Source organism: Vombatus ursinus, unplaced genomic scaffold, assembly GCF_900497805.2.
Source record: "Vombatus ursinus unplaced genomic scaffold, bare-nosed wombat genome assembly UNPS02004746.1, whole genome shotgun sequence".
Taxonomy (NCBI): Eukaryota; Metazoa; Chordata; class Mammalia; order Diprotodontia; family Vombatidae; genus Vombatus; species Vombatus ursinus.
The window spans coordinates 716,248-729,658 of record NW_020944524.1 but is presented as its reverse complement, the minus strand read 5'-3'; the positions used below and the strand labels follow the sequence as shown (position 1 = coordinate 729,658).

Sequence of the window (13,411 nt, the reverse complement as noted above, 5' to 3'; positions counted from 1 at the left end):
GTTGCTTCCCTCTTCAGTATATTTCTCTATTCTAATTTTTTTTCTTCTCAGACCATGAAACAGAACAGAACCATCTCCATTCCCTCTGCCTGTCTTCTTTTAACTTTATGACCCTTGAAGATATTAGGGTTCTGAAAGAATTTAAAAATCATTATCATATAGTTTCTTCCAACTAATCCAAGTTACTTATCTTCCTATATTTCTCTTTACTCCTATATTTGTATGTAAAAGATTCTGCTCAGTTCCAGACTTTTAATTTTGAATGCTTGAAAGTTGTCTTTTTCATTAAAGGCCCATTCCCTTGCAGGACAGCTTTTATATTTTTGTATTTAAGGCTTCATACTTCTTTGTAGCTACCAAGTCTTATGTGATCCTGGCTCTGGCTGCTTGGTATTTGAACTCTTCCTTTCTGACTACTAGTAGTATTTTTCTTTGAACTGGAAATTCCTGGTCCTTTTCATATTAGGGTTTCTTTTAAGAGGTGAACATTTATTTCAGTCATGTCCAACTCTTCATAACCCCACTTGGGGTTTTCTTGGCAAAGGTACTGGAATGGTTTGCTGTTTCCTTCTCCAGTTCATTTTATAGGTGGGGGAATTGAGGCAAACAGGATTAAATGACTATGTAGTATAAAATAAAATAAAGATAAAGATAATAAGATAAAAATAAATAAATAAGTGTCCAAGCCTGACATTCTATCCACTGTGCTGCCTAGCTGCCCCCATTTTCATTTTGCTCTTTAGTTTGAATAGATATAAGCAATTTTCATTTATGATTCCTTAAAATATGGCATCCAAGCATTTCTTAAAATATTCTTTTTGTTTTTAATTTCCAGGTAGCTCAATACTCTAAGATTATCTGGCCTTGACTTGTTTTCTAGGTTAGTTGTTTATATAATATATGCCTTACATTTTCTTCAGCTTTTTGGATTTTGGTTTACTATTTCTTGTTGTCTCATGTAAGTCCTTGTTTTCTGTTTGGCCTATTCTAAGTTTCTTTTGGCTTGGCCTGACTCAGACTACCTTGTTAGTTTAGGCTCAGTATTGGAACAGAATGTGACACTCTTATGTCTTTTACCAGTTAAGAAAAAAAGATTTTTCTAGTCATCACATAAAAGAATACTCAACAAGGATGCAACATTTACTTCAGCTATATGTGCCAACTCCATCCCTTACCCCTGGTTGCTATCTGTAAATGTTTAATGATATTTAATAAATGAGACACAGAGTGGTAATTTCTGTGGCCTTGGGATATCTGTCAAATCTGAAAGGCCCCAAATTCTTATGGCTGTGCTTCCTTAACATCGTTAGATGAATAGGAAGTTATATCAGCATCCAGATCTTAGTCTCGTGCATGAATTAAATTTGAAGATATTTTCAATACCTTTTAAGGAGAAACTAGTCAAAACTGAATGTGCAAGAAATGATAAAAAGTAAGCCCATTCTCCACGATGGGAGACTCTGGTGCACAATATTGCTTTTACAACAAATTGCTTTATCTTTTTGAACTTAATAATGTACATAAGCTGATCCAACCATTTGGTAGAACAATCTGGAATTATGCCCAGAGATTTATTAAACTGCCTTTACCCTTTGACCCCCAGCAATACCATTACTTGGTCTATTTCCAAAGATGATTAGGGAAAAAGGAAAAGAAAGTATGTGTTCTAAAATGTTTATAGCAGCTCTCTGTGGTGGCAAAGAACTGGAAACTGCAAGGATGTCCAGGGGGAATGACTGAACAAGTTGTGGTATATGATTGGTGATGGAATACTACCCTGCTATAAGAAATGATAATCTCATTGAATTACAAAAGCATGGAAAGACTTACACAAAATAATGAAGAGCAAAATGAGCAGAACCAAACTCTGGCAATGCATGCATCAACCTCATCATCTATGTGGACATCCCTGGAAAGTATACTTATATAGGTAAGTGAAGTTATCCACAGCATTCAAAATTTCTCCATTTGCTGTAACTGATGGTTCAACATATTGATGGTGTGGTGCTGGCTGGTGGACTCTGGTGTTAATTGTTAGGCCAAAATTAGCACGAGCAGCAGAGAATCAATCCATACTTCGTTGCATCTCAGCTTCAGAGGCTGCATTGACTGCACAGTCATCTGGGAACAAAAGTCACACATCAGCTCTCCTTCCACTTTAGTCTTGGCTTATAGCCTTTTCAAGGTAAATAGTTTATCACCAGTGTGGGAACTGACCTTGATAGCATTTTCATACTTGTCAAAGGCATCTGATAACATCACTGGGGACTCATTATCAATGTGCCCAATTTTGGTTGATAGTACAGTAGGGTAGCTAGGTGATGCAGTGGATAGAGTGATGAGCCTGGAGTTAGGAAGACTCATCTTGAATTCAAATCTGGTTTCAGACACTAACTAGCTGTGTGACCCTGGGCAAGTTACTTAACCCTGTTTGCCTCAGTTCCTTCATCTGTAAAATGATCTGGAGAAGGAAATGGCAAACCCCTCCAGTATCTTTGCCAAAAAAGCTTCAAATGGGGTCATGAAGAGTCAGACATGGCTGAAATGACTGAAAAACAATAAAAGATAGTAGGATAGTAAATTGTACCTTTTTTTTTTTGTAAATTGTACCTTTTAAAAAATTCACTTGGCACATAGTAAATTTTGTTACAGCCCCTCATTTTTATTGTATATATATCTTTGTGTGTGACCCTGGGCAAGTCATGTAACCTTGTTTGCCTCAGTTTCCTCATCTGTAAAATGAACTGGAGAAGGCAATAGCAAACCACTCCAATATTTTTGCCAAAAAAACCACAAATGGTGTCATAAAGAGTTGGACACAACTGAAACAGCTGAACAACATCTTTGTTTTTTAGGTCTGTATACAACAGATTGTGGTGTTGTGTTTTCTTATCCATTCCATTGTGCTCTTTATTTTATTGGATTGTTAATTTCATTACCTTGTAAAGTTACATCAGACTCCTCATGCCAAGACCACCCTTCTATTTTTACTGCTGTCTTTTTAGTATTAGGAGACACCCTGTTTTCCAGAGCTAAGGCCCAGCTAGCAAGCTGTACCCTGAGCTTGGCATAATAACAATCCTTTGCTCTCACCCTCTAGATGAGTTCAGCCATATCAAAATCCCAGAATTATTTCATACCAGCAAGAGGTAGTCTCTCAGCTCAGATAAGCACCTGTAGTAGCCATGTTCTGGTCATGATACTCTGCTATAAATAAAACTTGTCTCATTGTTGCTGTTACCCATCATTGTCAGGGCTACAACTCACTGTGTAGCCTTTAGTATAAGTGTTGAGATTTACCCACACTAAAGTGGGTCTCCTACTAGAGGGGGGCCTAGCACATGTATCTAGTTTCCCTCCTTCAGTGGAATAAAGAAAGCTTTTATATTATAACCATTATTAGCTCTTTGGTTTTATTTGGTTTTATTTTATTTTTAGCGTTACCTGTGGTTTTGACAACCAGTGTGAGCTATCTGATTTTTGTTTGTTTGTTTGTTTTTGTTTTTGTTTTTAAAGAGTTAACAGAAGTTACAGAGCTGCTTTGGTCTTTAGTCATTTGTTATCAGGGTTGACAATAGCTTTTATTTCTTCATCTAAAAACAGCCTGTTCATATCCTTTGACCATTTATCAATTGAGGAATGGCTCCTATTTCTATAAATTTTACACAATTTTCTAAATATTTGAGAAATGAGGTCTTTATAGAGAAACTTCCTTTAAAATTTTTTCCCAATAAATATTTCTATGTGTTTCCTTCCATCCTATTTGCCTCCTTTTTATCCTACTCCCTTTGCCCCAGCAAACCAGGCCTTGAGAGCCATTGAATCAGCAGTGACAGCAGTTGCTTCTGGAATTCTCAGCCCACAGATGGGAAGGGGCGTCGAACAACTGGTCAGAAGGAGGTAACAGGGGTCTCTTTGCTAGCACTGAGGCAGGACTCTATTGCTTTGCCCGTACTCAGATCCAGGTTGTAGTCCTGGGTTGCAGTCCCAGGGTGAGGAGGTGCACTAGCATACTAGAGCTTGTGGCTATGGTGAAGGGGAGACCTTCCTCACAGTAGTAGGGCAGAAAAGAATGTTTGTGGGTACAAACAGACCATAGCACAGTCCAGAAGAGTAGGAAACACTATTGTACCACTTTGGAAGAGCTGAAAACTTACAGGTCTCTAGAAGTATCTCTGAAAACAGGTACACAAAACCCCTGAAACTTGGTACAGTGAACCCTCTACCCTGGAAGCAGAGCCTTACTTTAACAAAGAATTAAAAGTCAAATAATAAGCTAGGGAAATAAGTGAACAACAGAAAAAAATTCTGACCATAGAAAGTTACTGTGGTGACAAGGATAATCAAAACACACACTCAGAAGGTGATAAAGTCAAAGGTCCTACATCCAAAAACTCCAAGAAAAATTTGAATTGGTCTCAGGCCATGGAAGGGCTCAAAAAAGGACTTTGAAAATAAAGTAAGAGAGGTAAAGGAAAGATTGAGAAGAGAAATGAGAGTAATGCAAGAAAATCAGGAAAAACAGATCAACAGCTTGGTAGAGGAAACACAAAAAATATTGAAGAAAATAATACTTTAAAAAACAGACTAGGCCAAACAGTAAAAGAGGTCCAAAAAGCCAATGAGAAGAAGAATACCTTAAAAAGCAGAATTAACAAAATGGTAAAAAAAAGGCACAAAAATTCACTGAAGAAAAAACCCCTAAAAAAGTAGAATTGGCCAGATGGAAAAGGAGGTACAAAAGCTCAGTGAAGAAAATAATTCCTTAAAAATTAGAATTCAGTAAATGGAAGCTAACGACTTTATGAGAAATCAAGAAGCAATAAAACTAAACCAAAAGAATGAAAAAAAAAGAAGACAATGTGAAATATCTCATTGGAAAAACAACTAACCTGTAAAAATAGATTCAGAGAGATAATTTTGAAATTATTGGACTACTTGAAAGCTGTGATGAAAAAAAGAGCCTAAACATCATCTTCAAAGAAATTATCAAGGAAAACTGCCCTGATATTTTAGAATCAAAGGGTAAAATAGAAATTGAAAGAATCCACCGATCACCTTCTGAAAGAGATTCCAAAATGAAAACTCCCAGGAATATTATAGCCAAATTCCAGAGCTCACAAGTCAAGGAGAAAATATTGCAAGGAGCCAGAAAGAAACAATTCAAGTATTGTGGAGCCACAGTCAAGATAACACAAGATTCAGCAGCTTCTAAATTAAAGGATTGGAGGGCTTGGAATATGATATTCTGAAGGGCAAAAGAGCCTGGATTACAGCCAAGAATCACCTACCCAGCAAAACTGAGTATAATCCTTCAGGGGAAAAAATGGACATTCAATGAAAGAGGACTTCCAGACATTCTTGATGAAAAGACCAGAGCTGAACAGAAAATTTGACTTTCAAATACAAGACTCATGAGAAGCATAAAAAGATAAACAGAAAATGGAAATCATAAGAGACTTAATAAGGGACTGTTTACATTCCTACATGGGAAGATGATATTTGTAACTCATAAGAACTTTCTCATTGTTAGGGTAGTTAGAAGGAATACACACACACACACACACACATACACACACACACACACACACACACACACACAGAGACAGAGGGTATATATACCCTCAGAGGTCTGAGTTGAATATGAAGGGATGATATCCAAAAAACTAAAATTAGAGGGTGAGAAAGAGAAATGTACTGGGAGAAAAGGAAAGGGAGAGGTAGAATGGGGTAAATTATCTCACATAAAAGAGTCAAGAAAAAATTTTTTACAGTGGAGGGGAAGAGGGGGGAATTGAGGGGGAGTAAGTGAACCTTGCTTTCCTCAGAATTGGCTCAAAGAGGGAATAACACATACACACTCGGTTGGGTATAGAATTCTCTTATCCTACAAGAAAGTAGGAGGGAAAGGAGATAAAAGAAGGGGGAGTGTGATAGAAGGGAGGGCAGATTGAATGAGAGGGAAGTCAGAAGTAAACACTTTTGAGGAGGCACAGAATGAAAGGAGAGAGAATAGAATAAATGGGGGGGGGAATAGGATAGAGGGAAATGCAGTGAACAATAGTAAGTGTGAAAAAAAATTTGAAGCAAGATTCTCTGATAAAAGTCTTATTTCTCAAACATATAGAGAATTGAATCAAATTTATAAAAATAAGAGCCGTTCCCCAACTGATAAATGACCAAAAGGTATGAACAGTCTTCAGATGTAGTAATCAAAGCTATCTGTAACCATATTTTTAAAAAATCTTCTCTAACTCACTATTGATTGGAGAAATGCAAATTAAAACAATTCTGAGGTACTACCTCATACTAGAGTGACTAATAGGACAGAAGAGGAAAATGATAAACATTGGAGGGGATGTGGGAAAAATGAGACATTAATGCATTTTTGGTGAGTTGTGAGCTGATTCAACGATTCTGTAGAGCAATTTAGAACTTTGCCCAAAAGGTTATAAAACCATACATGACCTTTGACTTAGCAATACCTACATACTAGGTATGTATTCCAAAAGAGATAATAGACAAAAAGGAAAATGACCTACAAGTACAAAAATATTTAAAGCAGCTCTTTTCTGGTGGCAAAGATTGGAAATTGAGGGGATTCCCATCATTTGGGGAATGGCTGAACAAATTGTGGTATGTGATTATGATGGAACACTATTGTGCTGTAAGAAATGATGAGCAGGATGCTCTCAGAAAAGCCTGGAAAGATTTATATGAGCTGATGCAAAGTGAAATATACTGTGTACAAAGTAACAGCTGTGAATGACTTAGCTATTCTCAGCAATACGATGATCTAAGACAACTCTGAAGGACTTATAATGAAAAATGCTATCCATCCCCAGAAAAAGAACTGATGGTGTCTGAATACGGATTAAAGCATACTTTTTAAAATTTATTTTTCTTGAGGTTTTTATTGTGGGGGGGTTGGTGTATGTTTTCTTCTAGAACATGACTATTACAGAAATATTTTGCATTATTACACATGTATCTGTATCCTATGTAACCCATATTGAATTGCTTGCTTTCTCAATGAGGGGGAATGCGGAGGGAGGAAGGAAGAGAATTTGGAATTCAAAGTTTTAAAAATGAATGTTAAAAATTGTTTTCCATTTAGGGAAAGTAAAATACTAAATAAAAATAAATTTAATCTGTAAAAAAAAAAGAATTTTTGTGCTTTGTTATTATCATCAATTCCCTTTCTATTTTGAAATTTTGTTCTCTGACTTGTAATCTGTATCCTTATTTATTCTTCCTTTGTGTATTTTTGTGTTCTTCATGGAGTTAAAGCTTTTGAAGTACCAGGTTCAGTCCCCTTTTCTAACCAATTTCTGCTGTTGTTGTTTGGCTTTTCTTCTCAGAGGGCCAATGACATCTTTAGTTTGATATTTTGACTTGTGCGTGAATTGGATTTGAATGAGACAGAACTATGCAAAGTTGTCAGCCTTGCTCTCTCTTCTAGAGTCATTGGAGTCCAGTGGCAAGACAAAGGTCAAGACAATTGGTGATGGTCCCTAATCAATTTCTATTATATTTACAGATCTTGCCTCATTGTTTCTTTGTTTATAGTTCATTATTCTTGGAACTATCAATTAATGAAGAAAGTAATTTGGATAGAAGGAATGCCACAGGGTAGAAATTATTGCGTCCTAAATTGTACCATCCAGTTCAACTCCTTCTTCTACTCATGATCATCCTCCTTTACTCCATGCCATCTCTTCTCTAGGTGTATGTCCCCCCCACCCAGAGGGTGTCAGCTTCCTCTGGGAACTACCATTTCCCTTTCCTAGAGCAAGATGTTATCTGTAAAGTCAAAACACTCAGAGACTTAGCCTTCCCCTCCCCTTCTTGCACCAGTTCCCCCCAGATTAAAGCTATCTTCAGATCCCCATCGCTCTTCATAGGCATTCCTATACTGCCATGGGAATTATATTCACTGGTACCCTCTGTTGTGTTGAGACAGCTCTTCACCACCACCCCCCCATTGTTATTCCCTTAGATTCAGTCCCTTCCTTCTTTTGCTTTTACCATTCTTTTGAAGCCTCTGTTTTTAGAGGATCTAGAGGCAAGAAGACCTGAGTTCAAATTTGGATTCAGATACTTACTAGTTGTTTGATCCTTAACCTCTTTTTGCCTCTATTTCCTTCTCTGTAAAATGGGGACTAATAGCACTTATCTTTTTACTACTTGTTGTAAGGATAAAATGAAGTATTATTCATGAAAAGCACCTTGCAAAACTTAATATTGTGTGTATGTGTGTATGCTATATAAGCCCTATATATTAGAGCCAATGATTGTTGTGCTGTTCACTCTTTAACTTGGTAAGGGTTCATCACCTATTTTTCTCTTTCCTCCAGTACTACTTTCCCCATTTATATACCCTAACATTCTGCAATTTTGTTCCATAGAAGAATCATTGATTCACTTGTAGAAGAGTCATGGGTTTTAGTCCATGCTGTTTCAGTACTGTTTCATTTCTCCAGTTCCTTTAAATTGGCTTACATCTTTATCCTCTTGTCTGTTTTTTAAAAAATCTTTTGATATTCTCCTCGTTTGTTTTTTATGCCATAGGTCAGCCTTTCTCTTTCTTTTAAAAAATAACATCTAAAAATGGGGCATTTATTTTAATACTTATTCTTTCCTTGGCAGTTGTGCTTATTTGCTTTTCTTATGTTTCCATAGTTTAGGATATTTGCAAATCACACACTTTACTTGCATTTCCCCCCCAGAAAGTTAGAGCATAAATTACCTATTTTTTTAATGTCTTTTTGTTGATGTTGATAATTAGGTTCAGGTTTGTAGCAGGCTATGCCATTTGGAGTTATAGCTTGACTTCCTTTGTTTTTCAGGATATATTCTTCCATTTCGCTATAAGCTTTCTAGTGGGTGCAGAGTACTTTTTTGTTATTTGACTTTTCTTTCTTTTATAGTTGAAGATCTTTCTCTTGGTCTCTGTGGTTGTCATTTGGCATTGGAATTAAATTTAACCACTCTATATCTTGGACTTTGAAGCATAGATTTTTTTTTCTGAAGGTGATCCATGTATTTCTTCAGTTGGTACTTTGTTTTCTGTATTTTGAAGTTCTGGGCAGTTGGTTTTTTCCTGCATCCATTATGATACTCAGGTATTTTAATTTGTCATGTTCTTCAGTGCAACGTATGATTAGTAAGCTATTTGTAAGCATCCTGTCTTCAAAGTTAAGGGGTTTGGCATGTATAGAAATAACGTGTTTGTTTAACATGGTTACTTTGCACATCTCTTCTGCTAGATTTTCCTTCATTTCACTATTTGTGTATTCCAAGTCCGTTATTCTATCTTCATTTCTTTGTACAAACTCTGATTTTTTTTTAGCATGCTACTTCAATTTTAAAAATTTTTTGCTTTAAGAGCTCTAAATTTTGACCTGTATTAATTTGTAATTTCTTCTTATGGATTTTATTTCTGTTTTAATCCATTCTTGAAATTCTTGTTGTTTCATGTTTAGTTGAGATTGCCCAATTTTCTGTGTTTAATTGGTTTACTTTTCTTTGTCTTGTAATATTTGTTGAGAGCTATGTAATTTCTTTGAGAGTTTAGTACTCATCTTTCCTTCTGATTTTAGGATTCTCTCTATTGATTTAATCTACTTGCTCTCTGGATTTTTGTTAAAATTTTTTCCTCTTGTCTTTGGCATTTCAGATTTTTTTTCTTATATTTCCCCATTACTCACTTTCTAACTCTTTCCTCTTTTCCTGATAGGTATACCACTAGAGCTATATTGCAAAGCTGCTTTAGCCTTCTCCTGTTTTGGTGAATTTTGGCTTCACTGGCCTTTGTCCTGGCCATTAGCCTCTGTGATAGTGGAACTGGCCCCATCTGGGTTTCAATTGCCTTTCCTTTAGGCCTAGGACATCTGATATACTGGTTCCCTGCCCTAGTTCCTCCCTTGGCTTTTTTCCTAAACTGAATTAGCATCTGCTGCATTTTTCAGATGTGGATGTGGGTGAGGAACATGTTCTAAATAGGACTTCTTCAAAATTGAAGTGGGGGAGAGGGTGGGCTAAGCTACAGGTCCCCTCCTCTCCTCCTCAGATGCTTGGGCAGAATCAGGTTGTAGGGTTAGGGACAGGCAGTGGGTGAGTTTTGCTTGCCTACAATGTCTCTGTAGCAAGAGGAGATCCCAATATTGGGGCTCCAGGTGCAAGCCTGAAAGTTTATTTGTGATCCCTGATGAGATCAATGTAATCCGATCGGGAAGTTTGAGAGAGGGCAATGAGTAAGCATTCTAAGGATTAGCATTTTTCAACATTAATTCTTAAGGATTTTACCTGGTTGTGCTTCATTTTTTGTCCTGTGTATCTAACTGCAACTGCTCCCCGTCTGGTGCAGCGTTCTTCTTTCAGCATTTTTTATGTTCTTTTTTTGAGAATTAGTGAGGACTGAGGAAAGTATCTAGTCTATCATATTGTTTGTCATGTGATTTGGAAGTTTTTTTCATTTAATTTTGCTATTAGATGTCACTGTCTTTGATATTTGACAAAACAAAAAAAATTCTTGATCCTGGGCATTGTGGTGAGTTCTTGTGATCTTTGTTGCCTGGGAGGCAGCAGCTGGTGTATTACTTGAGCTTGAGAATTCTGAGCTGCAGGGAGGTAAACTAATCAGGCGTCTCCACTTAAGCAAAGAGCTAATATGATGAGCTTAGAGGAGCAGGAGCCATCAGGATGTCTAAAAAGAGGCAAACCACTCCAGGTTAGAAATGGAGCAAGTCAAAACTTCTACACTGATCAGTATTGGGATAGAGCCTGAGAGCAGCCACTGTATTTCTATCCTAGGTGAGATAGGGAGACCCTCTCTCTCAAAAAAAACAAAACCAAAAAACCAATTCTTATTTCTGAATGAAAATTCAGTCATAAGTTACAGATTCTTGAATCCAATGCTTAACATTAATTTGAGGGACTCTTAGTAGGCCTATTAATAAATAGATTTTAGGTGAATGCAATTCAGAGCTTTGGCAACCTTGACAATTTAAAGAATTGTCAATCAAGAACAAAGTTAATTTCTCCTTTCCATTTATTGAACTTAACAATTAGCATATTTCATTATATTATTTATTTCCTTGGTGCTCAACATGTTTTTAAATCAGTATTCAAATTGTACACCAAATAATATCCTTATGTTTCACAGAGTAAGTACAGTCCTTTCTTGTCCAAATAATTCTGAATGGCTGTTTTGGGGGTTTGATATCTAGAAAAATATTATTATCTTTTCTTTTATCTAGGAGTGTCCAACATGTTATTTACTAGACTCAACTGTGGAGATTGGTCTAATGTCTGTACAAAGCAAAATGTCACTGAATATCCTGTTATAAAGATATTTAAGGCAGGAGAGAAGCCAGTAATTTATACTGGTATGCTAGAAACCGAGTATCTCCTAAAATTCATAAGATTGTAAGTATATGCACGTCACTATTGGAATGGCATAATATCCTAAAGAAAATGGCAGAAGTTTAAGCAGATATAATTTCTAATTATGAGTTAATTGATTATGAATTTTTTAATTTGCAATTTTGACCCAATAGAGAGAACCAACAGGTAGAATAACTGAACAGAAAAGGAGAGATTATATAGAGATCTTTCTCACATTTCAACATTTTGTGGTCATTATAAAGGAGCTGATATATTATTAAAAACTGCCAAAGTTTCAAAATAGCAATGCTTAGTTGTGTCTATAAAAAGTATAATTTATTTTTGATAGGCTGAAATATTGCTTTAAAATAATTTAGAATATGGTTGTATGTATCATTCAGAAACAGAATTTCATGTCCAGTGAAGATAGTGACTATTGAAGAAGCAGAAGAATATTTAAATGGGGAATTATATAAAGAATTAACATCCTATTCTAGTGTGTCAATTCTGGGAGTATTTAGCTCAAGCATGACAAAAGGTAAATTTAAGTCCTTAGTAACTAAGCATATTTTTGAAAACTCATTGTTTGCTATGTATTATTGCTGTTTGTATTTTGAAAACATTGTTTGCTATTTATTATTACTATTTGTTAATGAGATAATATTTGTAAAGTTCTTTGTGAAACTGAAAATGCTATATAAATGCTGGCTATTATTTAAAAAATGTCTTCTTACTCTAAAATTGAAGCATTTCTCTATGAAATTTTAAAAAATGCATCTGTAAAATATTACCAATTTTTCTGTTTTAAGGTATTTAATAACCATTAATATTGCTCTCTTTAATCTAGTAAATTTATAAAAATATTTTTGTACTAAGACAAATACAATATGAAATGACAATTTTATCTCTGTTAAGTTTTGATGCCTTTTTTAAAAATGGCATACTTATGAATAACAACTTTTAAAAATAATAATGTGTAAGATATTACAGAGAAGCAATTGTATTTTTCATCTTTATATCTTTTGTCCCGTTTAGACTTATGTGTTTATGTCTTTATATAACCCATCTAATCGTTATAAGGAGTGCTATAATACTGAGAAACTTTGACTTTTCTCTTAACCTTCTTCCCCCATTTTAAATGATTATTATTTCTAGCTGTTTCTTCTATTAAGATGCTTGCAATATTTGCCTTTTCAAACCCCACCTTCAAATGCCTATTAATGTCATTTTGGGCCTTAACTACTGGGCACATACTTGAAAATTTTCCAGCTTTCTTTGGGAACCAGTAGAGTTTGCATTCTACTGGCATAAACTTTGAGAAGATAGGATCACTTCCACATCTTGATGAGGCATTGGAAGAATAAACATTACTTTATGTTGCACTAGAGAGAAAAATTCATAATCTATTGTAGTTTTAAGTCAAGGAATATATTGTCATACTTTTAGCTTGAAAAACAAAAACACTCTTCCCTCCTTTTTGTGAATTCTCAGCATATCGTACCAAGCATTTCAAAAATTGAGAACATTTCATTTTTATTACACAATATTTGGCATTTGACTCATTCTCAAATTTTTGTTTTTAATGAATTTTTTATTTGGGTCATAATTTTCTCTCTCTGCAAAAATATTTTCTGTTATTAATTCTTAAGTTTATAATGAACTATATAATTGGTGGAAATTATTCAAAACGAAATTGTTTTAGAGTGTGTCCTATGTTATCATAGGAAAGACTCAAAGTTTTCTTAGGGAAACATTTTTCTTTAGTTCTTAGGGAAAAAAATATAAAATCATACCATTAAAAAAATCTGAGTTGATCAGTATATTCATTTGTATTCCTTTCTTTCACAGAAAGGAAACCAAAGTTTCCCCAAAAGCAGAAGGGGAACCTACCTAGTCCACATGACTCATAGAACCTGGTATAGGTTGGCTCTCTATATCATGGCTCCCTGACATGCTGAACTTCTTTCCCTTCATTTCTCTGTCTGAGGACAACTCCTGTCTTTCCATAAAAACAAGCAGATTT

The 13,411-nt window shown here is 35.3% G+C and overlaps 1 protein-coding gene across 8 annotated transcripts in view; it reads left to right on the top strand.

The window, feature by feature from the left end:
* TXNDC16 (thioredoxin domain containing 16) overlaps window positions 1–13,411 on the top strand; it is a 136,821-nt gene that overhangs the window by 111,721 nt on the left and 11,689 nt on the right. For all 8 annotated transcript variants that reach the window (XM_027841658.1, XM_027841663.1, XM_027841672.1 and 5 more), the window contains 2 exons: window positions 11,262–11,430; window positions 11,790–11,926. In XM_027841658.1, the coding sequence (XP_027697459.1) occupies window positions 11,262–11,430; window positions 11,790–11,926 (306 nt within the window). The remainder of the gene's footprint in view (window positions 1–11,261; window positions 11,431–11,789; window positions 11,927–13,411) is intronic.